This window comes from Triticum aestivum, chromosome 2D (assembly GCF_018294505.1).
Source record: "Triticum aestivum cultivar Chinese Spring chromosome 2D, IWGSC CS RefSeq v2.1, whole genome shotgun sequence".
NCBI lineage: Eukaryota > Viridiplantae > Streptophyta > Magnoliopsida > Poales > Poaceae > Triticum > Triticum aestivum.
In genome coordinates, this window is record NC_057799.1 from 8,149,184 (window position 1) to 8,176,988 (window position 27,805).

The following is a 27,805-nucleotide window of genomic DNA, read 5'->3' on the forward strand; positions in this document are numbered from 1 at the left end:
TTTAGAAGAGGAAGGGCTAGTATCTCGTGGAGCGCGAGAGATGGCTCGGCGCCCTGCGGGGTGAGTGCTGCCGGGGAAGTGCATGTGAAAACGTCGCGGATCCGGTGACGGACGAGCAAGAGGCGGCGGAGGTGAACGAGAGTTGGGGATGATGCTGCCAAGGGTGAGATTCGGGGCGAGTCTATATGGATTACTAGATCATTGATGGTGCGCCTTTGCTACGCCCATCTATTTGTACAATAGATATATGAATGCGTGAAACATATTCATTTTTTCACAAACATGAGTGTTTATTAGTGAGTAATCAAGAGAATATCATATATAGTTAGTAAAAGCAAGGTATAACTTGGCTTTGGTATGACAACAAAACAATGAACACTTGGTAAATATAGCTAAGCAGTACCGTCAAGACCGATAATAAGCAGCAGCACAAACATAAAATAAACATGTAACGTTATACATATATAGTGCATCAATGAAATTATCTCTGAAATCGTCTATGTCGGCAGATCTTGAATTTGGTTATTTGCTTCTGAGTGTGCTCACAGCCTCCCATGCCCCTCCCATGGCAGACTCGATCTGGCTCCATGTGGCCGTCCGTCACCAATGCGTTCTTTAGAAGAGGAAGGGCTGCTGGCAACACCCATGGCTTTGGTTGGCTGCACCACAAATACCTATAACTTCCAACTTTTGCAGCATAAAAAAAACGAGATATGAGGATATGAACAGTAATAAAAAATTCTAGAAAATAACTAAAACGTTGAAAATCTAACTAAACTAAATTTCTAAGCATGTCATGTCCTCCAACGAAAATTTTAACTGATAATATCAAAAACATATGCACGACCACGTACACCCAAGAATTAGAGAGATCCAGAATAGGGGCAAGAAACACATCCGGATAGTTGAATAAAATAGTTACCACACAATGAGCACCAACTATGAGAAGTATGGGAATGCAACATCCTAATCGTGAAGTACTGAGAAGATAACCAATTCCCAATATATATAGTCATGAGATGCAAGTCCCATAGACCTACCTTGTGAAGAAACACTAACAACAGAATCAATTTCACAAGAGGTAAAATGCAGACTTTGGATTTTCGATATGAAATTTTGTAAGGTAACTACAGGTCCGACAGAACTGATGGCATAGTGAAATACGTACATCTAATAATCAAAACTACGTATTACATGGTCCTATCAATACTGCTGACCACCACCACGCTGAAAGAAGATTCTCTCTTCCTATTCCTAATTTCCTGGCCATTGGCCCGGCCTTGGTAACCACGTCGTCCAGTCGTTGGCCATGTTCACTGCAGAGAAACACGGGAGCGATGGATGAGAGAGAGAATCAAAAGAACATTGGAGAAGACGACATCATCTGGCCACTGCTGCCCATAATCCCCACCTCGTCCTTGGTCTGGTGCTCCAGGCTTCCTCTTGCCGCCGGCCGCACGCGACCTATGGCCACCACGCCTCATCGATCTAGGCCTGAATCACCTAGGTCATGATACCACTTGTTAGAATAAATCCGAGGCATACCGTCGATCATCCGAGGACCAAGCAATCACACGAGCACGACACCGAGATGTGTTAACGAGGTTCACCGATATGGCTACATCCCCGGGGCCTGACTATGGGCGCTCCTCCCCATTACACCGCTACAATACCGCACCAGGTCGCCCTGGACGCTGGCACATGCCGCCGGCTTCCCCTGCGCTCCTGTGTTATTATGTTGGCATAGCTTACGTCGTGTGTCTACCCTCACTACATATGAGAGGCCTAGGATACAAGTTTTCTATTAGGACACGACTCCATATCCTATCTAAACACAATACTACTATAAGTCCAATTTTAACCTATCTTGTACGCAATATTCGACACAACTCTAATAGAATTGCTCATCATTAAGTCCTGGAATGCAATGTAGCACCTTCACAACAATCACCTCTCCATTTGTATGCTCTCCCTATTCAACGTATCAATCCATATATGGTTTGAAGTTCTCTTTGAAGCAATATATGCAACACATTTAGGAAGAAAATTTGTGCATACTCATGTTTATTTACGTGGGGACCCATATCCTACTGCTATATATTGTTGTTTGTCAGAATATAGTTCATCAGTGTACGATAAAGCATGCAAGAATGTCATGAAGAAGATCAATAGAGAAATAAGAGCTACATGAAACCACTAACATGTGTGGTCACCTCTACCCAAAGAACACCCTTGTAATATGAGACTCCCAATGGTTTCTTGATCTACTAGATCATGTTCATGAGATGACTAGAATTAGGCTTCTCTTCTCGCCTCTTTTCGCATGCAAGGCATCTGCCTAATAATGGTGTACACGGTGATGTTTGAAATTGCCTAGAGCATGTGTGTGGTTATTGATGTCTGAACACGATGTATCTTCTGTCTTGGATTCTTTGGCGTGTGCCTGAATTAATAAGCATGTGGCTGTGCCAGAGTCTGAATACTAGATAAAATTGTAGTATAGTGAATAATGACTTATTCACGATACGATGTTTGGTGTGCGAGTTAATTCACAAGTGTGTCATCTACCTTGTCTAATTATAAGAAACTGTAACCAGAAACCATGCATGGGTCTTTCGCCGTACCTTGTATACATTTCCATATGAGCTCATGCCAAAGAGAAACCATTCATAATTTCTTCTAATAACTGGAATAACATAAGCTTTGGTGCCGCACTTACATTGTCCATGTTATTGCTTTCTCCCATGGAAAACTGAACACAAATGTGTGTTTTTTTTTTTTTGCGAAAGGAACACAAATGGTTACCAGAAGCAAACTATGTGTCTATATTTTATAGGTAGAACAGGCAATAGAGATTTATGGTCGATTTAACTGCTTCTTTTCTTGTTGACCTCTATCAAATGTCCAGTTGAGTTTGCACGAAATCTGATAGATCTGATCCATGTATCAAGACGCAACAGCAGGTATGACACAAGGTTATTTTTGAGGAAGTAAACTTAAATCAGTAGTTACTGGATCTTCGACAGTGGAAAAAAAGGGAGTGAATACCTACTTGAGACCTGGCCGTGTACGCAGGCGGTCCACATGTCCACCACAAACTGTTACTGCTATGCGGAGGTCCAGCTAATGGTCACGGAAACAATCAAACCCTGCATCAAGCAACAAAGATGCAAAATATAGTGTTAGATCGATGTGGACCAAAATTAGAGCTGAACATAGTTCATATTTGAAATCAAAGCGAAGGAAATTCAAGACTAAATATACGCCGAGAATGAAATTAAAATGAGTTACTAGTTCACAAGAACAGAACATAAAGGTAGCTAGACATGTACTCCCTCCGGCCCATAATATAACAACATTTTTCAATCTATAGCGTTCTTATATTATGAGATGGAGGGAGTTGTAGATGTCAAGACATGTTTGAAAGAGGAGCAGAGAACAGAGCAAAATGACCAGTGTGAGCAAGAGCAGAGTACATAGGAGCTTGCACATACCTGTTAGCAATCGATCCAGCACTCAGGTTGACATGAGTGGAACTCTTCTATATACGCAAGGAAGGGAAAGATATGAGTGGAACTCTTCTATATACGCAAGGAAGTCTTGCTTCTTCTCTCTCTCTTTTTTGCCAAAAATATTTCTTAGCTTCGTAAGGATGACTACAACGTCTACACCAATAATAACAACGCGACACCGTTCCCACGATGAGCTGGACTATGACGACCAACAGTTAGGTAGAACACAAAAGCTAAACAGCTAGATAGTTGGAGTTAAAATATAATATTGTAGCTTTGTTAAGAGATAACCTCGTGCTGACGGGGAGACGTGCCATGATATTATAAAGTAACCCATGTGATGTGATGCGATGGGACGGTACACCCCCTAAACACATCAACGGCTATGATTATCCTATAACCCTTCGTAATAAAGGGCATGATGGTATTTTTGAAAGTACGTTCTCCACAACCAAACCTCCGATACGCGGGCGAGCGTACGAACAAGCACGTCGCTAGGATGCACATCTGGGCCAGCCCACCAGGCGCTAGGTCACTTGCTATTTAAAGCAAGACGTAAAAATCTTGAAAAAAGAGCTAAGTCGGGTCGCACGAGGAATCGAGCTCCTGACCACGTCTCCCAAACTTCACAAATTACCAGTCCACTACGCTGCCCTTTGGTGATAAAAAATAGCACAAGCTTTATAAGAACATACTACGCCGGTGTGCAAAACCAGTCCATCGGCACATCAATCTGGACCACCCAAGAAAAAATTATGTGTTTTATTCACACTTCTCAAGAGTCGATTATCAACTGTAGGCTTTCTGCTTGTGGAGATATTTTCTAAAATGCCAAAACGCTATATATATGAATGCAACTAAAAAGAACACCTAAAATACTTTTTATGCATGCAACCTGCCTGCCATAGACGACAAATTGATCTAGTAGGATGTTTCCTGTAACAAGATAGGGCCATCTTAGATTTTGACACAGGGACCTCGATTTTGATGGACCGCCCTGGAACACACGAACACCCCAATCTCCAAGGAGGAAAAACATTCGCGGAATTGAAAAATGTTCATCAATTTGAAAAAAAGTTCACGAATTTGACAAAAAAAAGTTCGCAAAATTGAAAAAGTTCATCGATTTGAAAACAAGTTCACGAATTTGAAAACATGTTCACAAATTAAATACTTTATTCATAGGAGGCCGCCCGACCGGGCCGGTTCTCTGGGCCTCGTACGTTCCAATTCAAGGAACAATGACAAGCTGTTTTGGTTTTCAAATCTTTCTGCATTTTATGGAGTTTTCTCGGCCAAAAAAGACCGATAAATGGCCGAACGTGTAGCAACTTGCATAATATGTCGGAAATCATTCAAACCTAACATGGATGTCTACCATGAACATGCCGACCTGTTTGCAAAAGTTGGGGTGATTTGAAGGATGTCCAAACATATACCATGACGGAGGGTGTTCAGGTAGGCGAGAAGGCTTCGTGTGAGAGTATGTTGTTTTTCGACATCCTTGAAATGACCCCAAATTATTCATGACCCTGTATGAGCGGTTCAAGGGAACATGCCAAGTTGTTTTGGTTTTCGACAATTTTTTAATTTTGAGAGGTTTCTTGGTAAAAAAAAAGACCGATAAATGAACAGGCGTGTCAGAACTTGCATACGGTGTCAGAAAAATTTCAAACCTGGTAAGGATAACTACCATGGTCATGCCCACCTGCTTGAAAAAGTTGGGGCTATTTCAAGAATGTCTAAAACTAGACCATGTTCAATGGAGGGTGTTCGAGATGGCCAGAAGGCTCCACCTGAGGGCATGTTGTTTCTTGACATAATTAAAATAGTCTCAAATTTTTTTCCACCAACTCCTATGATCAAATCAAGGCACCTTGCCAATTTGTTTGAGTTTTCAACAATTGTTACAGTTTTTGGAGTTTTCTCGATGAAAACTGGCCGATAAATGGCCGGACGTGACACAACTTGCATATTGTGTTGAAAATTCATTCAAACCTCGCATGGATGCCTACCATGGACATGCCTGCTACTAAAAAAAGTTGAGGACATTTCATGCATGCCAGAAATAGATCACATTCAACAGAGGGTGTTCGGGTTGGTGAGAAGGGTTCGTTTGAGAGCTTGTATTTTTGGCATCCATCAAATGACCCTATTTTTTCCATGATCTTATATTTCCTATCCTGTTTTATTTTTTCTTTTTATTTCCTTTCCTATTTTATTTTTTCTGTTTCTTTTTTCCTTTTTCATCTTCTTTGACTTTTTGTTTTTTTGTTTATTGTTTTTATTTCTCAAATTCCAAATTTTCAAAATTCAAATTGTGTTCGTATTTTTCTGATTTTTTTTAAAAGTTTATGTACAATTTTTAATTTCTATTTTACGAAAAAAAGGGAAAATAAAAACGAAAGAAAAGCAAAGAGTTTTTTTTCTTAGCGTTATTTATCTCATTCAAAAAGAGGAAAAGAAGGTCAATTGGCACGCAAGGTTAGCTATCTCAGATGGTTGTGCACTTACGCAATGTTTTCTGAGGACTTGGGATCGAATCCCATGTCGGACGCCCAGTTTTTTGGAGTTTAAGACTAAAAATGAAACTAAACGGGCAGAGCCCATGAGGGACGAGTGTGGCCAGGAATTGTACAAACCTACGCCGTATACATTCTAATGAATACAATTTGTGAAATGTCCGTACTACCCTTTATACGTTTTGTGGGGGGGGGGGGGGTGTGTGTGTGTGTGTGTGTGTGTGTGTGTGTACCGAAGCGCTCCTCAAATATAAATACTGCTACCTCTGTCTCTGTTTGGGTTTAAAGTGTCCATACCTCCGCATTTGAGTCAATATTTGATCATATATTTAATTAGTAAAATGTTAATGCTTGTCATCAAAGAATATATTATTGTATTCGTATTTGAATGTAGTTTTTAATGATATCTCCCTTCGTTTCAAAATACTTGTTGTGATTTCAGTTCTTCGTATGGCTCGTATTACTCATATCAATCGTGGTCAGAATTGTGCAAATTTCCTAGCTAAATTTGCTAGAACTGGTAGTGGAACCGTAGTTAGGTTGGGCTCTGGCCTCCAAGAAGTCATTGAGTTATGTACGAAGAATTGTCCCGGTTGATGCTGGAGTAATATAAGTTATTACACGAATAAAAGAAATTATTTTGAAACAGACAAAATACCAGCGAACTAATTTTAGAACTGAATCGATTATCAGCGAACTAATTTTAGAACAATAGGCGTCGATCGACGCCGTTTGTTTGCAAGATGCCTTTTTCCCCACATGATTTTACCCAAGCTATGGAAGCAGCACAAGAGAAGGACGCACCTTGTAGGCAAACAGCCGGGGACGACCGGTGCGGCCGCGAGCAAAAGCCACCCTCGCTGGACGCCGTGGAGCTCTGGCCGGCGGGCAGCGAGGGGGACAACGCAAGGCCGCGCCGGAGAAACGCGGTCCGGCTGCTGCAGTTATTAGAGCCTTGGCAATCGTCTGGCCGAGATCTATCCGCGGCCGGCGTGCATCGCCCGAGAGGCCAAGATCTGTGCGTGGGCCAGAGTTTGCCGGAGCTCTAGAGGTGGAGAACGACGGCGGGCGGCGAGAAAGGAGAGGCGATTGCTGGAGACAGTGCGCGTTGTGAGCTTATCTATAGCCAGTAGCAACCGCATAGTGGGCCATTGCGGTGTACAAACACCATTCTGGGATGGCGTGTTGAAAGGCTTTTGGGCCAACCGGGTACGTGTCCGTGTGGGTTTCTCGGGCGCTTCTATATCTCGCGTTACGCAAGAGAAGGTTGTCGCTCGGTGAAGCTTTGGCGGGGAGATGGGCCAGCCCAGTGCGAGGGAGTTTTTTTTTCTGTTTTCATTTTTTGCTTCATTTTTTACTTTTCTTTATATTTTAAAATATTCTACATATATATTACAACAAAAAACTTAATTTTTTTTTAAAAAAAGTCGAACAAGTGTTTAAAAAATGTTGAACAAGTATTAAAAAATGTTAAACAAGAACTTGAAAATGTTGAACAAGTATTTGAAAATGTTGGAAAAGTATTAAAAATGTTGAATAAGTAAGAAAAAATGTTGAGAGAGAATTTTAAAATGTTAAACAAGTATTTAAAAATGTTGAGTAAGTATTAAGAATGCTCAACAATTATCGAAAACTGTTGAATACTTAATAAAAAAATGTCGAGTGAGTCTATAAAAAATGTTGAACAAGTCTTCGAAAATGTTGAATAGGTATATGAAATGTTGAACAATTATTTTGAAAATGTTGAAATAGTATTTCAAAAAATGTTGATCATGTATATAAAAATGTTGAATAATTGTTTCAAAAATGTTGAACAGGTATTTGAAAAAATGTTGATCACGTATATAAGAATGTAGAATGAAAAACAAAAATAAACAAAGAATAAATGAATACCAAAAAAGAAACATAATAAACTTAAAGAAAAAGAAAACTGAAGAAACAAATAAAAAACCTGGAGAAAGAAAATGAAAATAGAAGAAGAAAATAAACCAAATAAATCGAAAAAAGGGAAAATCGAGAATAAAACCATCCGTATAGTTTTAAGTAAGACGCGTCCCTAGTTATTTCCACAAAACGAACTTGGTGGATGGGGTGGCTAGCTCAGTGGCAGATCAACGAGCGTTCAGATGGGCCGGCCCGTTCAAACGCTGGAGCGAATCCGGTTTTGGGAATCTTCTCGGTGGTTCCTAGCCGGTTTTTTCTGGTTTTGGAAACCTTCTAGAAGGTTCCTGAACCAGTTTATCTATTCCCTCTATTTCACCCTTTTGCTACTTTCTTTTTCTATTTCTTTTCCTTTTTCGTTTTAATTTTCTATTTTATTTTTCTGTTTTCTTTTCTTTCCTTTCCTCTTTCGTTTTTTCTTTTTCATGTTTCTTTTGTTTGAGAATTTTAAATATTTATTCGGAATTTTATAACATGTTATCATTTTCAAAATTTGCTCCCAATTTCAAAAAATGTTTCTGTTTTCAAATTTTGTTCACCATTTCAAAAAATGTTCGTCTTTCAAAAAGTATTTCAGGAATTTAAAAACATGTTCTTTTTTTGAGATTTTGTTCGCAATTTCAAAAAATGTGCATCTTTAAAAAAATATTCAGTAATTTGAAAAAAATCTCGTTTTAATTTTTTTTATGTGTATGTTTTCAAAATTGTTCCGGAATTTAAAAAATGTTCTCTTTTTCAAAATCTGTTGAGAATGTCATTCATAAAATGTTCATGTTTCAGAAAATGTATAGAAATTTCAAAATATGTTCTCATTTCCAAAATTTGTTCAAAATTTCATAAAAATGTTCGCGTTTCAAAAAATGTTCAGGAATTTCATAAAATGGTTCTGGTTTTCAAAAACAAATGTTCACGAATCTGTGCAGAATATTTTGACCTGTAAAGTTCTAGATGGCCTTACATTTTGGACCATCTAATTCAAGGGTGGAAATGAAGATTTCTTTAAGATGTAATTTGAGTCTTCAGCCACTGACTTATGCTGCAACATATGTATAACGGCCAATAAAACAAATGATATTTCAAGAATAGTACTTCTCGAGACAACTCTATGCGCATGATTTTTCTTTTATTTGAAGTTTATGATCTATACTATTTTAGATAGTAAAAACGATATCGATGGCCAAAGTATTTAATGTTTTACCTTAATATGCGTAAGAAGTGACACTTTTTTGTGAGGCGCAGGGAGCACAGCAGCATCAGAATAGGACGTGGATTTGTTTGTACCCAAAGATGCTTCCCATTGCCGTGCTTGACTCACATACCCACCAAGTCTTCCTTGTCTTTAGCACCACACAACTTGCTGGTAGCAGATGGTACGTAGTGTTCTCCGAAGATGCCAAACTAGACTCAGTCATTGGGTTACTGGCTTCTAGAAGAAAATGAAGGTCACAGCAATATGATACATAGGTTGAGGGCGACCAGCTAGCAAGCTAGCGGCGCACAACTTAGCCACCATGGACGCGTGTGTATGTTTGCAAGTGTAAACTCCTAAAGAAGATCGTCACATCTTCTCCGACGAATCTCCGGCCCGCGCCTGCGCTGCCGGCATCATCGACCTCCTACCTCTGTTAGTCTCGATCTCAGGTGAGCCTCTGATGACCAAACCAGTAGGCTTAATCACAGTCCGCTCCATTTTCATGGTGCCTCCGAATAGGAATCCGAATCTCGTGTCCTGATTCCTCCGGTAACCAACCCTGCCACTTACTTAATTAGAAGTTAGAACGAGTATAGACCAATCCCCTGATCGAATTGGACAGCCATGTCAGATCAAATTTATTCCTGGATTTATTTTCTATGTTACTTAGCTTGCGTTCGAACTGTCTCCTTTATTAAATTCATGCTCCAGTCAACTCATACAAAAGTCCAAACTAATGGAGGGAGGCGGGCTTATTTAGGCCTTAGACATGGGATCGATGTAGGCCGTAGGATCTTTTTATTTTAATACTACGTTGCCAGGGTCTTGAACTCAAGACCTCTTGGCTCTGATATCATATTTAATTCATGCTTCAACCAACTCATCCGAAAGTCCGAACTGATAGAGGGAGCGGACAATATATTTTAACATCCTTCACCCCCAGAAGCTGTAATAGTGAGGCATTAGTATTCTTTTAGCACCAAGAGAACAACGGTAAAGGAATTATATTGCCATGTAGCTAGCATGCTTAATTAGTAAAAGGAAAAAACGGGCTTATTTCACCTTTCAGTTGTTGTGTTAGGTACTTCTATGGCAAGTGCTTGCTAAAAGCAAAATGTATGAATAGTTCAATTAACGCATCACTTGATTCATTTCTACAGATGGTCATCCTGGAGATAATCAGGATAATATCCAACTTGACCACAAACCAATAGTGAGGCATTAGCAACTCTCGAGAAAGTAATGGCTGAGATTGTGCTTCTTCTAGTAATTGAAAAGATCGGAGTAGCCTTGGCAAATGGAGCAGCACATCAGGCCGGTACACAGTTTTCCAGGTACGCGACCCGACTAATAGAGCTACAAGGCAGCATGGGTCGCGTTGTTAGGGAGCTTCGCATAATTCATGATGTTCTATTTCAAATGGACATTCGAAACCGCCACAATCAAGTGTATGAGGGCTGGTTGGATGAGGTGCGGAAGGTAGCACATGGGATGGAGGATATGGTTGATGAGTACATGTATCAAGTTGGTCGGGAACATGATACTGGGTGTTGCTTTTACCTGAAGAAAGGGCTTAGAAAACCAAGATCTCTGCTTTCATTGAATCAGATATCTTCCAAAGTGAAGGAAATAGAGAAAGACCTCGCACACCTGTCAGAGATGAAAAAACAATGGGTTCCCATGATAAACAATGAAGATACTAGTAGCTTGAATTACATGATCAAGAAGTCTCAAGATCTAGCAAACATTTCACGTTCCCTTGATGACGAAGATCTAGTTGGGGTGGATGAAAACAGAGGAAAGCTTGAGCAGTGGTTGGGAAGTGATGATGTGGAATGTTCCCTGATTACACTGACAGGAATGGGTGGGCTTGGCAAAACAGCTTTAGCTTCAAATGTCTATAGGAAAGAGAGAGAGAAATTTCAGTGCCATGCATGGGTCTCCATCTCTCAAACTTATTCTAGAGAAGATGTCTTGAGAAATATAATCAAGGAACTATTCAAAGATACAACCAGTGGTCCATCAAACATTGCAGCTATGGACATCACAAGCCTTCAAGAGACATTGAAGAGATATCTAGGGGAAATGAAGTATTTGATCATATTAGATGATGTTTGGACCCCAGATGCATTTGAAGACCTGTCTAGGTCACTTGTTTGTAATGGTAAGGGAAGCAGATTGATAATCACAACACGGCAGGGTGATGTTGCTGCACTTGCTTCTCAAGGACACATATTAACACTTGAACCTTTACCAGAAGACAAGGCTTGGGATCTTTTTTGTAAGAAATCTTTTCCAAAAGAAACAAACCATCACTGTCCGGAGGAGTTGAGGCTTTTGTCCGAGGAAATACTTAGCAAGTGTAAAGGATTGCCTCTTGCTATTGTGTCAATTGGCAGCCTCTTGCATGTGCGTGAGAAAACCGTTGAAGAATGGAAAAGAATAAATGACCAATTGAGTTGGGAGATACTTAATAACTGAAGGCTCGACCACATAAGGAATGTGTTGCATCTGAGCTATATCTACCTTCCAACACACTTGAAAAGTTGTTTCCTGTACTGCAGCTTATTTCCAGAAGACTATCTTTTCCATAGAAAAAAGCTTTTACGACTATGGATGGCGGAGGGGTTCATCGTGGAGATGGGTGCCAGCACATTAGAAGAAGTGGCAGAAAGCTATGTTAAGGAGTTGGTCAATAGAAACATGCTTCAACTTGTTGGAAGGAACTCATTTGGTAGGATGAAAAGATTCAGAATGCACGATATCATACGTGAACTAGCACTTGATTTGTGCCAGAAGGATCGTTTTGGTGTTATATATGAGGAGGATAAATGTGGGGGTTCTCTTCAGAGAGATGGTCGTCGGTTGGTAGTGCACAAACTAAAGAAGGATATTCAGCAACCATTTTCAAGTATACACGTACTTCGAACTTTCATTACACTGGAGAAAAGCATGTCCTCATTCCCTCTATTGCCTCTACTATCTGAGAAGTCAAGATATATGACTGTGCTAGAATTAAGTGGTCTGTCAGTCGAGAAGATTCCGGATGCTATTGGATATCTTTTTAATCTCCGCCATTTGGGTTTGCGGGGCTCAAAAGTGAAGCTTCTCCCTAAATCTATTGAGAAGCTTTCGAATTTGTTGACACTGGACCTTTGTGGATCTGACATACATGAGCTGCCTGCAGGGATTGGCAAGCTAAATAAGCTTAGGCACCTATTTGCTGAGAAAAACATTATATCAGGACGAATACAAAGTATTCGACATGCAAGAGGTGTATGCTTCCCTATTGGGCTTGGGAACCTAACAAACCTGCAGACTTTGCAAGCGTTGGAAGTGCAGGAAGTGGATGGATCCATTAGACAACTAAGGGAGTTAAGGCAACTAAGAAGCTTGAGGATATGGGTCGTGAAGGGAATATTTTGTGAACACCTCTGCGAGTCTCTAGTTCAGATGCAATTCTTGTCCAACCTAGATGTGAGTGCGAGTGATGAGAATGAGGTTCTGTTGTTGAACGCCCTCCCGCCTAGCCTGCAAAAGCTAAGTTTGGGCGGAAGATTGCCGGAAGGGGCATTGTTGGCGGAGTCTCCTCTTTTTCAAGCCATGGAGTAGAACTTGTGTTCACTGCATCTATCCTGGTCGCTGCTGAGAGAAGATCCTTTGCCATCCCTTTCTCAGTTGCCAAATTTGATGGATCTATGTCTCGACAAAGCGTACAATGGAGAGAAGCTGGAGTTTCTCACGGGGTGGTTTCCCAAGCTGAAGAGCCTTTATTTGTGGGACATGCCCGACCTGAAGATGCTAGAGATACATCAAGGTGCCATGACAGCTCTAGAAACACTAGTACTAGGCAACCTAGAAAGCATGGTGGAGGTCCCGCCTGGCCATGAGTTCCTCATGCCCCTCCAGCTTCTAAGTTTCCCGGAAATCACCCGTGACTTCCTGACGTTGCTGCGCGAAAGCCCTGAACTTGTTGGTATGCAGTGGCAGCACACTCTCCGCGACGACGACCAATGATCCCTGAATGTGTATGTAGGTCGATCGCTCTCAACTCTGTGTCACAACTACTTGCACCACTTTCTAGATTTACTAACACCTTGCTGGCTATGCAGGTCGCCGCATGGAGAGGATCATGCAGTGGATCTGCCCAAGACACCTGTGTTCATGTACCTCGATATTCAGATGCAAATCTATTTTGTTTATGGCTTTCGAATAACAAGGCACTTGCTAGCTCGTGTCGTAAGATTGAATTGCGCTATGACTTTACGCGTTAATGCTTTCAAATATTGTATGTATTCTATTCGTGTGAGCTTGTAAACTATAATCAATACACTGTCTATTCCTGGTCTCATGAGTCATGACTCAACCATTTGTGTGTAACAACTTTTCCCAGTGTATGGCATTTTTATATATAGTTATATTCATCTACAGATCTCACTCTCAGCAATGGATGCCCTATGCATAGAGTATAAATGATACTAGCATTGATGAGAATGAGGAGGAATAGAGGTCCATACTTGCATTTTTCATGTGAAAAAGCTTTCAGCCTAGCTATACAATGAGTAGTGTCAATCAACTACTAGTAGTTTGCAATGACGATCTTGGCCATATCTGAGGCGGATATCCCTGAATGAAACAGCGAGCCGTGGCGTCAAATTCCTGTTCCAGTTGTTGCTAAGATTGCAGAATCGTGACGATAGTCATGTGTTTGAGCATTATTGCAGCAGCTTCTGCACATACATAGTAGTATCAAGTTACAGGATAGGACATTGGCAGGTGACCAGGGACGCTTAACACTATTTATCTATTGGGTAGGCTGTGGAGGGGACAAATAGTTACCCAAGATAGCCTTATCTTTTTTCCATCTTGTTAACATTACAAGATAGATGTATATTCTTGTAATCGCAAACCATTACAAGATAGATGTATATTCTTGTAATCACAAACGAAAAGACGAGGCCTCGACATATATATGGAGTGTACTTTTCCTTATTAACTTTATGGTCACATAAGAAATACCACTGTTTCCATTTCCATTTTTTATCTCCCTCAGTACAACAGATTGGTCAGGGCAAGCCACCTCAATGCATCTCTAATAATATACTGTGCTCAGCCCTTCCAAGAAAAAATATCAACCAAACGTTTGTACAATTTGTGCATTTCAAAATTCATTTCCTTCTCTTTTTTTCCTGTAACGGACTCTCGATGACAAATCGGTATATAACTTCCGCAGAAAGTTGCATCTCTGACATTCTCAAAACGGCAAGGTCCCTGTCAGTCGGATGTGCTCGAGGGTGCGCTTCAAGCCGTACTGCTGAACAACTCGGTTCCCAGCCCTGAAACCATCCCCGTAGGCAACGGAGGTGTCCGACTCGATCTGGTGCTTGAAGAAGTCACCGAGCTTCCGCTCGAACTGAGACCTCCCGCCCTTCTTCGACGATGTGGATGACGAAGAGGATGAGGATGTCGACGCGGCGTTGCTGCCTGATCCAGCCATGATCTCCGACTCGATCCACAGGTGGGCGAGGACTTGGCATATGCCCTCTTCTATATCTGGAGTGAGCGTGCGGTATCCTGTGAATGCACGTACTCATTAGCATGGAATGTCCATCTTCCTTACTCCATTAGACAGTAGATAATAAAGTGATATAAAAAGCTGATGCAAACTATTCTTGGTAGATAAATCAGTATTGATTGTCTTGTCATTGCCAATATACTTATGGTTGTCGACTTCTCGAGTGGAGATTAACATTAATTGGTTAAAAGTCTCATAGCAAGATAACACGGCTTCAAGCCCAATAAATCTAGAAGTAGTTCAGTAACCTCAGTTGCTAATTCTTGGTTCTAAAGGTACATGAATGTAATACTCCATATAAGGTTTTGGCCCTGACTTGTAAAGGTTTTCTAAGCTAGAGAATCACTGCTTCTGGTAGTTGAACTAACCCTGACATTTAGTTTTTACTGTAAGCAAAGCACTAGCAGATTCATTACTAAATATACCTTTACATGCTAAAATAGAAACCATGTACCAAAGAGAGCATAATCAGCAATAAAGTGCATAATAATTCCACTGACGTAAGACCGGTTGTCCATTGATTCAGGCCGGGACTCTCTTCCCCCATTTTGATTACCTTAGAGTAACTGTTTAGTGAGAACAAAGATGTGGTATTTAGTAGGTTATATTCTGAACTCCGACTTTCAGTGTACTATAAGTCAGTACGCTATCTTATTAGTAAAAACACAATAACCAAATACCACAAGAATCATAGGCAACCTTTAAGTCGCAACCACGCATGCATCATCTCATGAGCTAAAATTGAACCTGTCAACAATCTGCAAGAACAAGAACTCATTAGACTCGCAAAGTCATGTCAACACATTCAGAGTTCATCAGGTTCAAACAATAAAAGATGCAGATGATGAGACAATGATTCTTTAAGTAACAGAAGAAGATCCACTGATGAAGCACACCACTAATGTTTTTGCTCATTAGCTCCCTTCAGTAAGTTTTGTTACCCAGAATATCTTCAAATAATCCATGTAATTCATATCTTTTTTTACAACACAAAAGGAAGAGTATACTGAATCAGTTGAAACAGAACTATTTTTAAACTGGAAGCTGCTGATTATGACATTGTTATTTCTTTACAGAGACAATTCTGACATTATGAAGCAGAAAATTAATGCTTCACCTTGGGAGACCATATAGAATGAGAATTGCAGTCACTTCACATCGCCGTGTCAACCTATACGGCTCTGTTATCATTTCCATAATTTTGTTTCCTGTCATTCTTGGTCTCCTCAATATCTGTACATTATTCATAGTCAAAACACAGCAGACCAAATGATGAAAGAACAAGTTATCTTGTGTTTGGAACAGTTCTCACCGTGCTGACAGTCTGTTCTTCCGATAAGCACAAACCTCTTGTTTCAGGAAGGTGGTGGTGTCCCTGGTTTCCACATAAACAATATAATTACAACTAATAGGATAGAGGAAACTGAAGAATTAATGGTAGTTCGGTTCAACAGACATACAGTTTTCTCTCCTTCCATTGCTTCATTTAAAGCCTGTCTTTCTACAAGAAGCAGAGGAACTTGTTGTTCCACTTTCATATTGAGACCTTCATAAAATTCCTGTATTTCGAGATAAAGAGGCTGGCACTCATTTGTATCCATCACTGCAGAGTCAAGGCACCCCAGGCAGAGTTTACGACCATCATCAAGCAATACATATCTTGATTCCCTTGGCTGACAAGTAAATGAACCATATTGGAATGAAGTGAGCCAAGATTTGGAGACAGCAACTTATCTAACCAAGTATGCTCAAGATAAAAACTCTAGAAGCAAACAAGATAGCTGAACATACCTCCATTCTTTCACAACTACAGCATCTTGGAGTACCATCCACCTCATGTGATGGACAGTATTTTTGTAACCAAAAAGGATGTGTCCTATATTTGATAAGGACGTTCATATGAGTAGGAATCTGAAGAAGAAGGAACCACAAGATGGTGCATAAAAATCAAAATTCAAAGCCGGTAAACAAAAAACTCCCACAAGATATCTAGAATTTTCTCACTGTCTACATGCTTCCAGGCTTACATAATTGTAATAAATGATGATAGAGGAAGCATTGCAACCATAAAGAAAAAAATCACTTTTGTAAGTAAACACATTATTTTTGGAAGGAAATTTGGTACTTATTAGATTTTTTTTGCAAAGGTTGCCATATAAAATGCAGAACGAGAATCGTCTTATGCAAACAGATAAGAAAAGATAATGAAGAGATTCTTACAAATTGCTTGCAGACATCACATTTTGGATGAAAGCGCTCCTTGTAACAAGTTTTAGGAGAACTGCATGTTTTTGTTGGGAAAGTCAGTATACCAATGCAACTGCTTAATTAGTACACAAAGCAACAAAGAGCTACCTCATAATCACATATTTGCTGATTATAACTTTACAAGCATGGCAGCAAAAGCACTCTGGATGCCAAACACCTCCTATGCAACTAAGAAAACCTCCATGGCCAATCTCATTGTGACATCCAGCACATGTCCTGAGAAAAGAAATGTATATAACATCAAATATAGTCACAAAGTACAGATAATTCCATAATTCCTTGCAATCACAGTGCTTTGGACCAACACAACAGTCTCCTGGCATGCTTTAAGAAACAAATTATACACACTCTCTTGTTTTGTTTACCAGGTATCTTGTTCTTTTCTTTTGATAACATCGGCAGATTTCACCCAGGGCACTTCATGTGAAGGTATAATTCACAGTATCGCACCCTATGGTGTCTCACTAGTAGAAAAAGGCCATTTGTCCCGGTTATTGAACCGGGACTAAAGGGTCGTTACTAAAGCCCTAGGCCTTTAGTTCCGGTTCTTACACGAACCGGGACAGATGGGCCTCCACGTGGCCGGTGCGGCGAGCCCAGGCAGGAGGCCCTTTGGTCCCGGTTGGTGGCATCAACCGGGACCAATAGGCGTCCATGCGTCAGCAACTGGCAGGAGCTGAGATTTTTTTTTTGAAAAGGGGTGGTTTAGGGGTTTTGGGGGGTTAATTTAGGTGTTTCATATATTGTGTTAGCTAGCTAATTAATAGAGAGAAGTGTCCTCTCTTATCTCTGTGCTTGGTCGACGCTACCTACTATACGTATAGAGAGGACTCGACACGCTAGCTAGTAAGCAAATGAAGGAAACAGAAGATCGTCATGAACATATGCATACAGAGAGAAGTGATATCGACCACCTCTCCTTCTCCGAGAGATTGGTCGAAAAACAAGTTCTCGTATATCTATCCGACGCTACTGGTTACATATATACAATATAATTATCTCTTACCATATAATCTCCTAATTATATATGAACTCAGGGTCCACATGGTATTCTCCGTCTTTATCGATCACGTGGTCAAGAAAGAATGCCGCCAATTCCTCTTGAATTGCTCGCATACGATCTGGTGGTAGGAGTTCATCCCGCATCCGAAACATCTAATTTGAAGAAGGGGGTCAATACATATATATATGAATAAATGAAACTCAACACAAATGATGGTAATAAAATAAAATTATGAATATTATTATTTACACACTTCATATTGTTTGTCAGAGTAGCCCCGCTCACAGGTCGTGTGGCGGATGGACTCGCAAACGTAGTATCCACAGTAATTATTCCCAGCTTCCTGCCACAACCACTTTACAAGAAGTAGAGGTCAATCAAACTGATAAGCAAGCATGCTATAAATGGTATTGATGAAACTAGCGCTTGAATCACTAGGAGATGCGCGGAACATGCTAGTAGTACTTACTTTCGGGTGTCTAAATTGCAGCTTCTTCGGCAGTCCCGGAGCTTTTGAGGTGAATTTTGTCCAAACCCTGCCAGACAAAGAAAACAATTACTTGATATCAGGAAATTAACAAAGTTGCCGATATGGTGCGATAATGATCGATTTAACTTACTTCTCGAGCATTTCAGTCATGTCCGCATACTCCTGGGGATCTTTTCGTCTCGAGTCTAAGACGGTTATTAGTCTCTACTCAAGCTTAATCTCTAGGAGAATATAGTGGAACCTGCGCACGCATGCATAACTCATCAATTACATTACTATAACCTGGACTAATAAGGGAAACCGAATATGCACAAGACAGTAACACTCACTTGAAGTTGTAAGGAAAGAGTATTATATCTTTGTTTTCATTTATTACCAACGATCGTAGCAAGTTGGCCTCGGTCTCTCTGGCCTTAAATTCAACCGTATATGCATCTATGAGATTTGTGTTAATGAACCCAATATCACCGATTTGTCTTTTCTTCAATTCGGCGATCTTCAATCTGCATAATATAGTGAGGATAATTATAAATACATGCAATGAAAGAGCTGACCTATATATAGAGACTTAATGACAGAAGTAGTACTTACAGACAGTAGCAAGTGACCGTTAATTTATCGAGGGCCTGTTGATTGAAAAACTGGAAGAACTCCTCAAATGAAACATTCAACAGATCAATTCCAACGAGGTCATGCTCCTCTTTAACTCTCAGCGTCAAAATATTCCTCCCCCCAGACTCTCTGCAGGTTTTCATGTACCAATCATAGAATATTCGCATCATCGTTGTTAGAGATCTTTCATCTTTGACGAGAGGCTTCCCGTACTCGTATCTGTGTTTGTCCACCTCCAAGAAATCATAATGTACATCGTCGGGAAGATAATCTCCAAGATTGGTATAACTGGGCACCATCCTCGGATCATTAGCGACGATATCGCTAGACACCTTGAGCGGGGGGCACGATTGGTTCGCTTGTTCTCCGAGCTGGGCAATTTTTTTCCCAGCTCGTCGTTCTTTTAACCTTTGATCACTGATAGTACTTCCCGACCTCTCCGCTTCGAGAAATGACCTTTCAATAATGCGCTCATAGTTTCCTTTCGTTGGAGACTTTGGTGGTTTCTTCAGGGCAGCCAGAGTGCGCTTCGCTTTCACCGGATCTATCTTCTCCTCCGGAGGTGGATGTTTCTTTGCTTTCACCCCTTAAAAGAAGTTCGTCACTTCGGCTCGCACGATCTTCGCGTTTTCCTCCAGGGTCCTCTCGTATGGTAACTGCTCTGGAGTCTTCAGAGAAGGACCGAATCTGTATTACCTCCCGCCTCTAGCTGTACTGCTAGACGCCGGAGCAGACGGAGCGGCTGCAGCTGTCTTCTTTCCTTTCTTACGAGGCGGAGGAGAAGGACTACGACGCGCCGGAGCAGCCGGAGCGGCGGCGGGTCTCTTCCGCCCTTGCTGACGAGGCAGAGAAGGAGGAGGCTGGCTGCTCGGGCGCGCCGGCGCTGGCGGAGAAGGAGGCGGAGTGCCGCCACACGTCGGAGAAGGAGGCTGAGTGCCCTGATCACTCACCGGAGGAGGAGGCGGAGGAGGAGGCGGAGTGCCCTGACTCGCCGGAGGAGGAGGAGGAGGAGGCGGAGGCGTCCAGTTCGGAAGGTTGATGAGCTCCTTCCGCCATAGGCATGGAGTCTTCAGAGAAGAACCCAACTGAGTCTCCCCTTCACCCGTAGGGTGGTCAAGCTCGAGGTCCTCAAATCCGTCCGTTATTTCATCCACCATCACCCTAGCATATCCTTCTGGAATCGGCCGGCAGTGATAGGTTGCGCCAGGTTCAGGAGGTGCAACAGAGCCAACAGCCGCCTTGACTTTCAATTTCATCCATTGCGTCATAACGTGGCAATGTTGAGACTCCGTGATAGCATCCACGGGGTAGCTAGCAGGAGCCGTGGAGACAGGCTCCTGATGAAGCAGCTCGGTGGAAGCCATGCTGCTTCTCCACTGAGATGGCGGGGTAGCTTCGGGGGAAGCTTCGGCAGGGCGTTTGCTGCGATTTGCTTCTCGTTCCTCTATCGCTTGTACCCTTGCGTGCAGCGCCTGCAGTTGGGTATGCTCCACTTTCTTCCTCCTCTCCTGGCATTTGTAACCGCCTGCGTCCGGAAACCCAGCCTTCCATGGAACGGAGCCTGGTGTGCCTCGTGTCCGTCCAGGTTGCTCAGGATTCCCGAGGGCCATTGTGAGCTCGTCGTTCTCTCTGTCTGGAACGGACGTCCCTTGCTGCGCTGCATCGATATACTCCTGAAGCCTCGTGACGGGTAGTCTCAGTTGCTCGTTCGTCCAAATGCACTTCCCTGATACAGGGTCCAAGGTTTTGCCAACCCCGAAGAACCAAGTCCGGCAACGGTCTGGCCAGTTCAATGTCTCTGGTTCGACCCCTTTATCAACCAGGTCATTCTCAGCCTTGGCCCACAACGGCCGGGCTTTGACGTAGCCACCTGACCCCGTGCGATGGTGAAGCTTCCTCTTCGCAGCATTTTTCTTGTTTGTTGCTGACATCTTCTTACTCTTGTCCGATGTCTTGTGGGCCAAAAATGCGGGCCAGTGATCTCTGATCTTCTCATACCGGCCGGTGAATTCTGGTGTCTTTTCTTGGTCGACAAATGATGTTTTCAGCTCATTCTTCCACCTCCTGAATAGTTCTGCCATCTTCTTAAGAGCATGAGACTTGATCAATTGCTCTTTAACTGGCTTCTCCGGATCCTCCTTTGGCGGTAGGGTGAAATTTGCCTTCAGCGCGGTCCAAAGATCATCTTTCTGCATATCGTCGACATAAGACACCTCAAGGTCTTCCTTCTTAGGCTTAAACCATTGATGGATGCTGATCGGGATCTTGTCCCTAACAAGAACCCCACACTGAGCAGCAAATGCTTCCTTTGTCCGGATGGGTTCAATCGGCATGCCATCGCGCGCGATTGCTGTGATCTCAAACCTTTCATCCGAGCGCAACTTTTTCTTCGGGCCTCGTCTCTTTACCGAAGTTGTGCTCGATCCGGATGGCTAGAAAAAAGAAGAAAGACGAGAGTTAATTAATATGTGTACATACCAAAACAATGAATGCATCAATTAGCTAGTCAGCACAGGCTTAACTAATATATATACCTGGCCGGACTCGGTTTGGTCACCGGAGCCTTCATCACGGTCTCCTTCTTGCACCGGCATTGGGTCACCGGAGCCATCATAATCATAGCTTGCTTCTTCACCCTGTCCTTCCAGACCAATGGTGTCGTTGAGAAACGACAAGACGACATCACTTCCTTTTGCGATTATGTCCCCCAACACCGCTTCTGTTGCTTCGTCTCGGGGGTGCTCCATAGTTTCTGCAAATATTTACAACATGGCAATTATTATTCAAACATGATAGATGGATATATTAGTGGCAAACGTAGAACTAGCTAGCTATTCACAATAAGGAATCATATTAGTGGCCTCGACCCTGCTTCTCTAGGGTTTGGGGTGGCTTCGACAACGCTTCAGGGGTTTGGGGTGGCCTCGAGAGAGTTTGTCGGGTAGGGGCGCGGCGGGAGGGGGTAGGAGACCGACATCATTTTTTTCTAGGGTTTGGGTGTCCTCGAGAGTTTTGGTCGAGCGAGAGGGCCGGGGGGTGCTCCCGTGGTATAAGTTATCATAGTCGAGAGGGGGTATATATATATATCGACCGCCCCTCATGTGGAAGTTATCCGGGAGGGGGTTATATCGACAACGACGACATACATACATGGGAAAATAATGTTATCGGGGAGGGGGTATATCGACCCCCCTCCTCATGTTGAAGTTATCGGGACGGGGTATATCGACAACGACATACCCGATAAAAAATAAGAAGACGAAGAAGAAATAAAAAGAGGAGAAGAGAAAGGAATAGAGGATAAGATCGAAGAAAAAAAAGAAGAAAAAAAAGAGGAGAAGAAGAAAGGAATAGAGGAGAAGAAGAAAAAATAGAAAATATTCTATTTTCTCTTCTTCTCCTTTATTCCTTTCTTCTTCTCCTTTATTCCTTTCTTCTTCTCCTCTTCCTTTTCTTCTTTTTTCCTCTTCTTATTTATTTCTCCTCTTTTTCCTCTCCTCTTCTTCTCCTTTCTTCCTCTTCTCATTTTCCTTTTTCATCTCATTCTTTTTCTTCTTCTTCCTTTCCTAGCTAGATATATAAAACTTTTCTAAAAATGTAACTTTTGCATATATAAAACTTTTTCTTCTTCTTCCTTCTTCCTTCTCTTCCTTCTTCCTAAATATATAAAACTTTTCTAAAAATGAAACTAACCTAAAATGTACTAAATCAGAGAACATACATAGATAAAACTTTTCTAAAAATCTAACTTTTCCATATATGAACATATATACACAGAGAACATACATACACATATACATTTTTATAAAAAAGCAAAAAACAAATCATTACTTAAATGAACAAAAAATCTGAAAAAAACAAGATATATAATCTAAAAATCTAACTTTTAATTGCAGGGCCGCGGGCTCGGGGCAGGGGCGACGACGACGATGGGGGCGGGCTGGGGCAGGGGCGCGGGTGACGGCGACGGCGACGGTGGGGAAGGGTCGGGGCAGGGGCGCGTGCGACGGCGGGCCGGGGCAAGGGCGCGGGCGACGGCGACGAGAGTGACGGCGACGGCGGATAGCGTCGGGGCAGCCTGGCGGCGTCGATGTGCTCGGCATCGTCAGGGGCAACTGGTGATGAACTCTGTAAAATTTCTAAGTGCTACTTTTATACCCAGAGCTTTGGTCCCGGTTCGTGGCACCAACCTGGACCAATGCCCCCCTTTAGTCCCGGTTGGTGGCATCAACCGGGACTAATGGTCTCTTTTCAGCAGCCCAAAGGGCGGGAAGCAGAGGCCTTTGGTCCCGGTTGGTGGCACAACGCGCTAGTTATCGCTCGTTGCGGAAAATAGAATTTTCCCAGCTGCGTCGGCAGAAAAATAAGGGGCTTGCTTCGCTGAGACACAACGCGCAGCCCACGTATGAAAATTCTTTTTTCTAGCAGACAAACGCATAAGAATTTAGTATCACCTCGGATAGAACAAATGGTGAACGGATGAAAAAAATCGACGAAACGCTCCTTCCTTATTAGTAGGCATACAGATAGATATAGTAATCTATATATAAAGAAGGTAAAAAGTAGTTCGTATGGTACACATACTTTTATTACAAGGTAAAAAAAACTTTCACAACAAACAAACAAAAAATATGGTGCGGAACTAATAGTATGGAATGGACGCAAACTATTGCACCGCATATACCGATGACATCCATATGCAGTTTTATTTTTTGAGGCTCATTGCATGGATTGAAAATTCTCTCATGTAAACCTCTCTCTCCGCTCACCACGTGTGCCCCCACTGCTCCCACCTTATCTTCTCCGCCCATCGCTTCCTTCTTTTTCCCCCTTTTCTTGTTCAATGGCAGAGGAGAGGCACCACCGCAGGAGAGCGGCCTGATTCATCCAGGACGAAGCTCATGTGTAGGCACTGGTGTCAGTTGACACCAATGCCATTCGATGCTTCAGCTAATAGCTTTACCGATTTGTGAGTTTGACCTCAGCAAAAAAGATCGATTGACCCCAGCCCACCACAGAACAAAAGCTCAAAGTCTTAGGCAAGTTAGATAATTACAACAGTAAAGAAGAAGTATGGAACTGTTTGCTAACCTAGCACGCAGTCCACAAGGCCCAATCAATCTGGTGCCTATCCCTGGACGCAGCCGGCCGCCAGGTCGCTGTAGGTCACGACGCGCGCATCTCTCAAGCGATTCGCTTCCACAATGACATCGATCCCCAAATCCTCTGCACACCTACCGCTGCTATCAGGGAACTACACAACGGTGGACGATGCTAATTTTGGTTCGGCGATGTCCGCGGGCCGGCCGCGTCACCCTAATTAGTCCTGCAATTCTTGATTGTCCACTTCGGTTCATCCCAGGTACCCGAGGCACTGACATACATGTGTGTAATACTAAGATTGTAATTTGTAATTTATCTCCTTGATTCTATTAGGACTAGAAGATTATAGATAGATTTCTATTGAAGCGGATAGGAGACACTGATCCAACAGAGACTTCAAGGTCGTGAAAGGACTACCTAAATAGATTTATGTAGTATATCAAACGTTGGTGGTACTACTCTAGGGGAAATAAATTTAGATGAACTTCTTTCAGATTCAGCTGATCGAAAAAGAATATCACAATAGACTAAGAATCCTAAGAAGCAACATGAGATGAAACCGAGATATGTAATTAGAGGACCGTGGAGACAAAGCATATTTTAAATATTTCTTTCAACTTGGACTATTTATTTAAACTAGCTGAGTTTTATCCTGATGACTTTTATTCAACATAATTGATGGATCTTGATCATAAACTTCGAACGTAAATTGGCGATGTCCAGAGAGACCAATGATTTGCCAATTTGGATCACATTGCAGATCTTGCTGAAGTGTTAGCTGACACTAAGAAACATCTTGCTTTTCCTTTGGTGTATCAACTTCTAAAAATGGTGCTAATTTTGCCAGTTGACAAAATCGACGAGGAAATGAATATTCTCAAGAGTGTTTTGCATGGGTGACCAGTTCATGAGTGATAGCCTGAGTTGCTATGTGGATAAATATATTTACAATCACTACGAATGATTCCATGATTGATTTATTGAATGAAGAAGATTAAAGGTCGAGAAGGAAGTTATAACATGTGAGTCTCACATTAGTTTATATTTTTGCTTAATAAGTATTTGTTTTATGTATCATTTGTTTTGAACATTGTTGTCAAAATATTTTTTTTCTTTCGCCTACTGTTTTCACTAAGTTACAAACTAAATGCTCCCAACTTACCTTTACTTTTTCTTATTTTTCACTAAATATGTAAGCAAGTGGTTTTTTGACTTCGCTCGACCAGTGCTAGGGTATGAAAATCATTTTAATATAATAAAATTTATACCATTAGCTCACTGCATATTTTCACTCTTTATATTGCCCTAAAATGTTATTTATATTGCATTGCTATTATCAGTGCTATTGTGGGCAACAATGACACCGGTGCCCATTTTTTCTATCTTTGTCCCTGTTCATCCTCACGCCGCGGGGGCTGCAGTAGGGCGCAAACGAGGTTGTCGAAGCTCTACCGTGGCTGTGTTGAAGCGCCACCGGAGCTGCATCGCGGCTTTCGCCGTCATCGCCGTGCGTTGCGTCGTAGCGCCCGCCGTGGCCGCTGCAATGGAGCGAGGTTGTTGAAGCTCCGCCGTGGTTACATTGAAGCGCCACCGGAGCTGCATCGCCCCCTCCGGCCGCGCTGCAATGGAGCGTGCTGGGGGGCTGCAATGGAGCATGCCGGGCTGCAATGAAGCTCCGCCGCAGCTGTAGTGGAGCACGGCCGGGGCTGCAATGAACACCGCGCGCCGGTGGCTGCAATGGAGCGCGGACGGGGCTGCAATGGAGCTTCATCGGACGCCGCACACTGGTGGCTGCAATGGAGCTCCGCCGCGGCTGCAATGGAGCTTCGCCGGGACGCTGACGGTGCTGCGTCGGAGCTTTTTTTCGCGCCTCGGTGCTTCCATGGAGCTGCAGTGGAGCTTCCCCAGGGTCGTCGGTGTTGCGTTGAAACTTGTTTTCCGTCGTCTCCGGTGCGGCTGCGTTGGGGATCGGCCGGTGGCTCCGGTGCTGTGAGGTCGTCGACGCAGACGCCACGGTGAGATGGGATTGATGGCGAGCACCATTGTTGTGTTCACCGCAGAGGAGGCACGGTGGGATTGACGGCGAGCTGCTGCGTGCGATTTTCTGCGTTGACATATGATCTAAGGGCTATGCATCGGGCAATCTGACGGCTGGCGAGGAGGTTTACGTTTGTTTGTTATCAGCCGGTTGATTCGTAGTAGTGGCCTAAAATTATTAGCCAACAGGAGGTCGATCGAATTATATGATATACATTAGGACTCCTGAACACTTCCATCTTACGTCCAGAAACACCAGATGTATGTATCTTTTCGAAAGATGCATTTTCTTTTTCTGTTGTAGGATTTGCAGGAAGAGAGATTGGGAGGAGAGGAGACGTCTGCGTGGATAGCAGTAGGTGTTGTACCAGTCTAGAGTACAGATTGTAATCTTCTAGGACTTTTTTCCTTGACGTGATCTTCTAGGACTCTTTTGTACACGATACATCCCACGGTCTCTTATCTAGTCCAAGCCATAAAATTAATATCCTATGGTTATTTTTTGTTTTTGTGAGGATTAACTGGTTGTTAAAACTGCTTAAGTGGACGGCAAGTGTACCACTGGACTGGCTATAATAAGAAAAATTGAAGGATAGGAAAATGTACGCAGGAGGCAAAAGTAAATCTACATACAGCTCTCGTCAAAATAAAATTTAGATACAGCTCATCTATCAAACCCAAAATCCTTAGTCATATATGGAAAAAAAATTGTGCGTAGCATACAATATATTTTAGGTGCATCTATAAAAGCCTTAGCTGAAAGATATATATCCGAGTCAATGCTAAGTGTCAGTACGCCCTTTGGCTTAAAACTTAGCAAAAAACTGTTGTTTGACAATTTGGAATCTCGTGATGGTTAACTTTTCTGAAAGTCCATCTCAAATCTTAGGAAATACATAGGGAAAGCATAGATTAGAAACATAGAATAAGCAAAAGTTTTGATTTTTGTGCATACAAAGAGTTGATCCTAATTTGAATTTCATAGATAAAATCATGTTTGACCTTAAGAAGCAGATGATCCTTCCAGACAAGTAGTACAGAAACATCAGGTGGAGGATGTAAACAATACCAGTATTAGCAATTCATGTGCACATGTAAAATAATGATTTTAACTTGAACCCATCCTACTAATTAGAAAGCCCGTTGACGTTCTTACTAACCATTTACTATGTGTACATAATGGATCATAATTTGTAACCCATTAAGAGTACATAAGAAACACGGGCAAAAGCTTGTAATGAATTATGGATGATTATGTGAGAGGTCTATGATTATGCACAAATATATATGTTCTTAAAAAAAGCTCCACCACTGAATCTATTCAATAAAAGTTGTATGAAAGTTAACCTTGATAAATCAGCGCGACCAAACTGTAAACTGCAGACCTCCTCCTCAATTTTGCAAATTATAGAAGTTAAAAGTCTGTTTCTACAACACTAAAAGAAGTTAAAAGTCTGTTTCTACAACACTAAAAGAACCATAAAAGATCAATTTGTTTTATGCCCTTAACATAATAGAACAGAACAGATCAGATTGGCTAGAGAAAAGTA

The 27,805-nt window shown here is 42.1% G+C and overlaps 1 protein-coding gene, 1 long non-coding RNA gene and 1 pseudogene across 2 annotated transcripts; 1 reads left to right on the forward strand and 2 right to left on the reverse strand.

Moving 5' to 3' along the window:
- Positions 1-382: 382 nt before the first annotated feature.
- Positions 383-7,139, reverse strand: LOC123051009 (uncharacterized). The gene is made up of 4 exons (XR_006423887.1): positions 6,839-7,139; positions 3,053-3,149; positions 1,412-1,503; positions 383-1,316 (listed from the first exon to the last, which is right to left on the reverse strand). It is a non-coding gene; the product is annotated as an uncharacterized lncRNA (long non-coding RNA).
- A 2,237-nt stretch (positions 7,140-9,376) lies between these two features.
- Positions 9,377-13,554, forward strand: LOC123051010 (disease resistance protein RPM1-like; annotated as a pseudogene).
- Positions 13,555-14,421: 867 nt separating this feature from the next.
- On the reverse strand, positions 14,422-25,820 carry LOC123055453 (protein DA1-related 1-like). The gene is made up of 9 exons (XM_044479474.1): positions 25,624-25,820; positions 17,098-17,226; positions 16,963-17,023; positions 16,534-16,653; positions 16,203-16,415; positions 16,055-16,117; positions 15,860-15,975; positions 15,442-15,500; positions 14,422-14,741 (listed from the first exon to the last, which is right to left on the reverse strand). The coding sequence occupies exons 1-9, from the start codon at positions 25,818-25,820 to the stop codon at positions 14,422-14,424; spliced, it is 1,278 nt and encodes a 425-aa protein (XP_044335409.1).
- Between the last annotated feature and the right edge of the window lie 1,985 nt (positions 25,821-27,805).

Coding starts and splice junctions, on each gene's coding strand:
- LOC123055453 (XM_044479474.1), bottom strand. CDS start 25,820: ATGCAGCTCCGGTGGCGCTTCAATGTAACCACGGCGGAGCTTCAACAA. Junction 17,024..17,097: donor AGCAAATATGTGATTATGAG/GTAGCTCTTTGT, acceptor AAAAACATGCAG/TTCTCCTAAAACTTGTTACA. Junction 15,501..15,859: donor ATTCTATATGGTCTCCCAAG/GTGAAGCATTAA, acceptor TTGTTCTTGCAG/ATTGTTGACAGGTTCAATTT.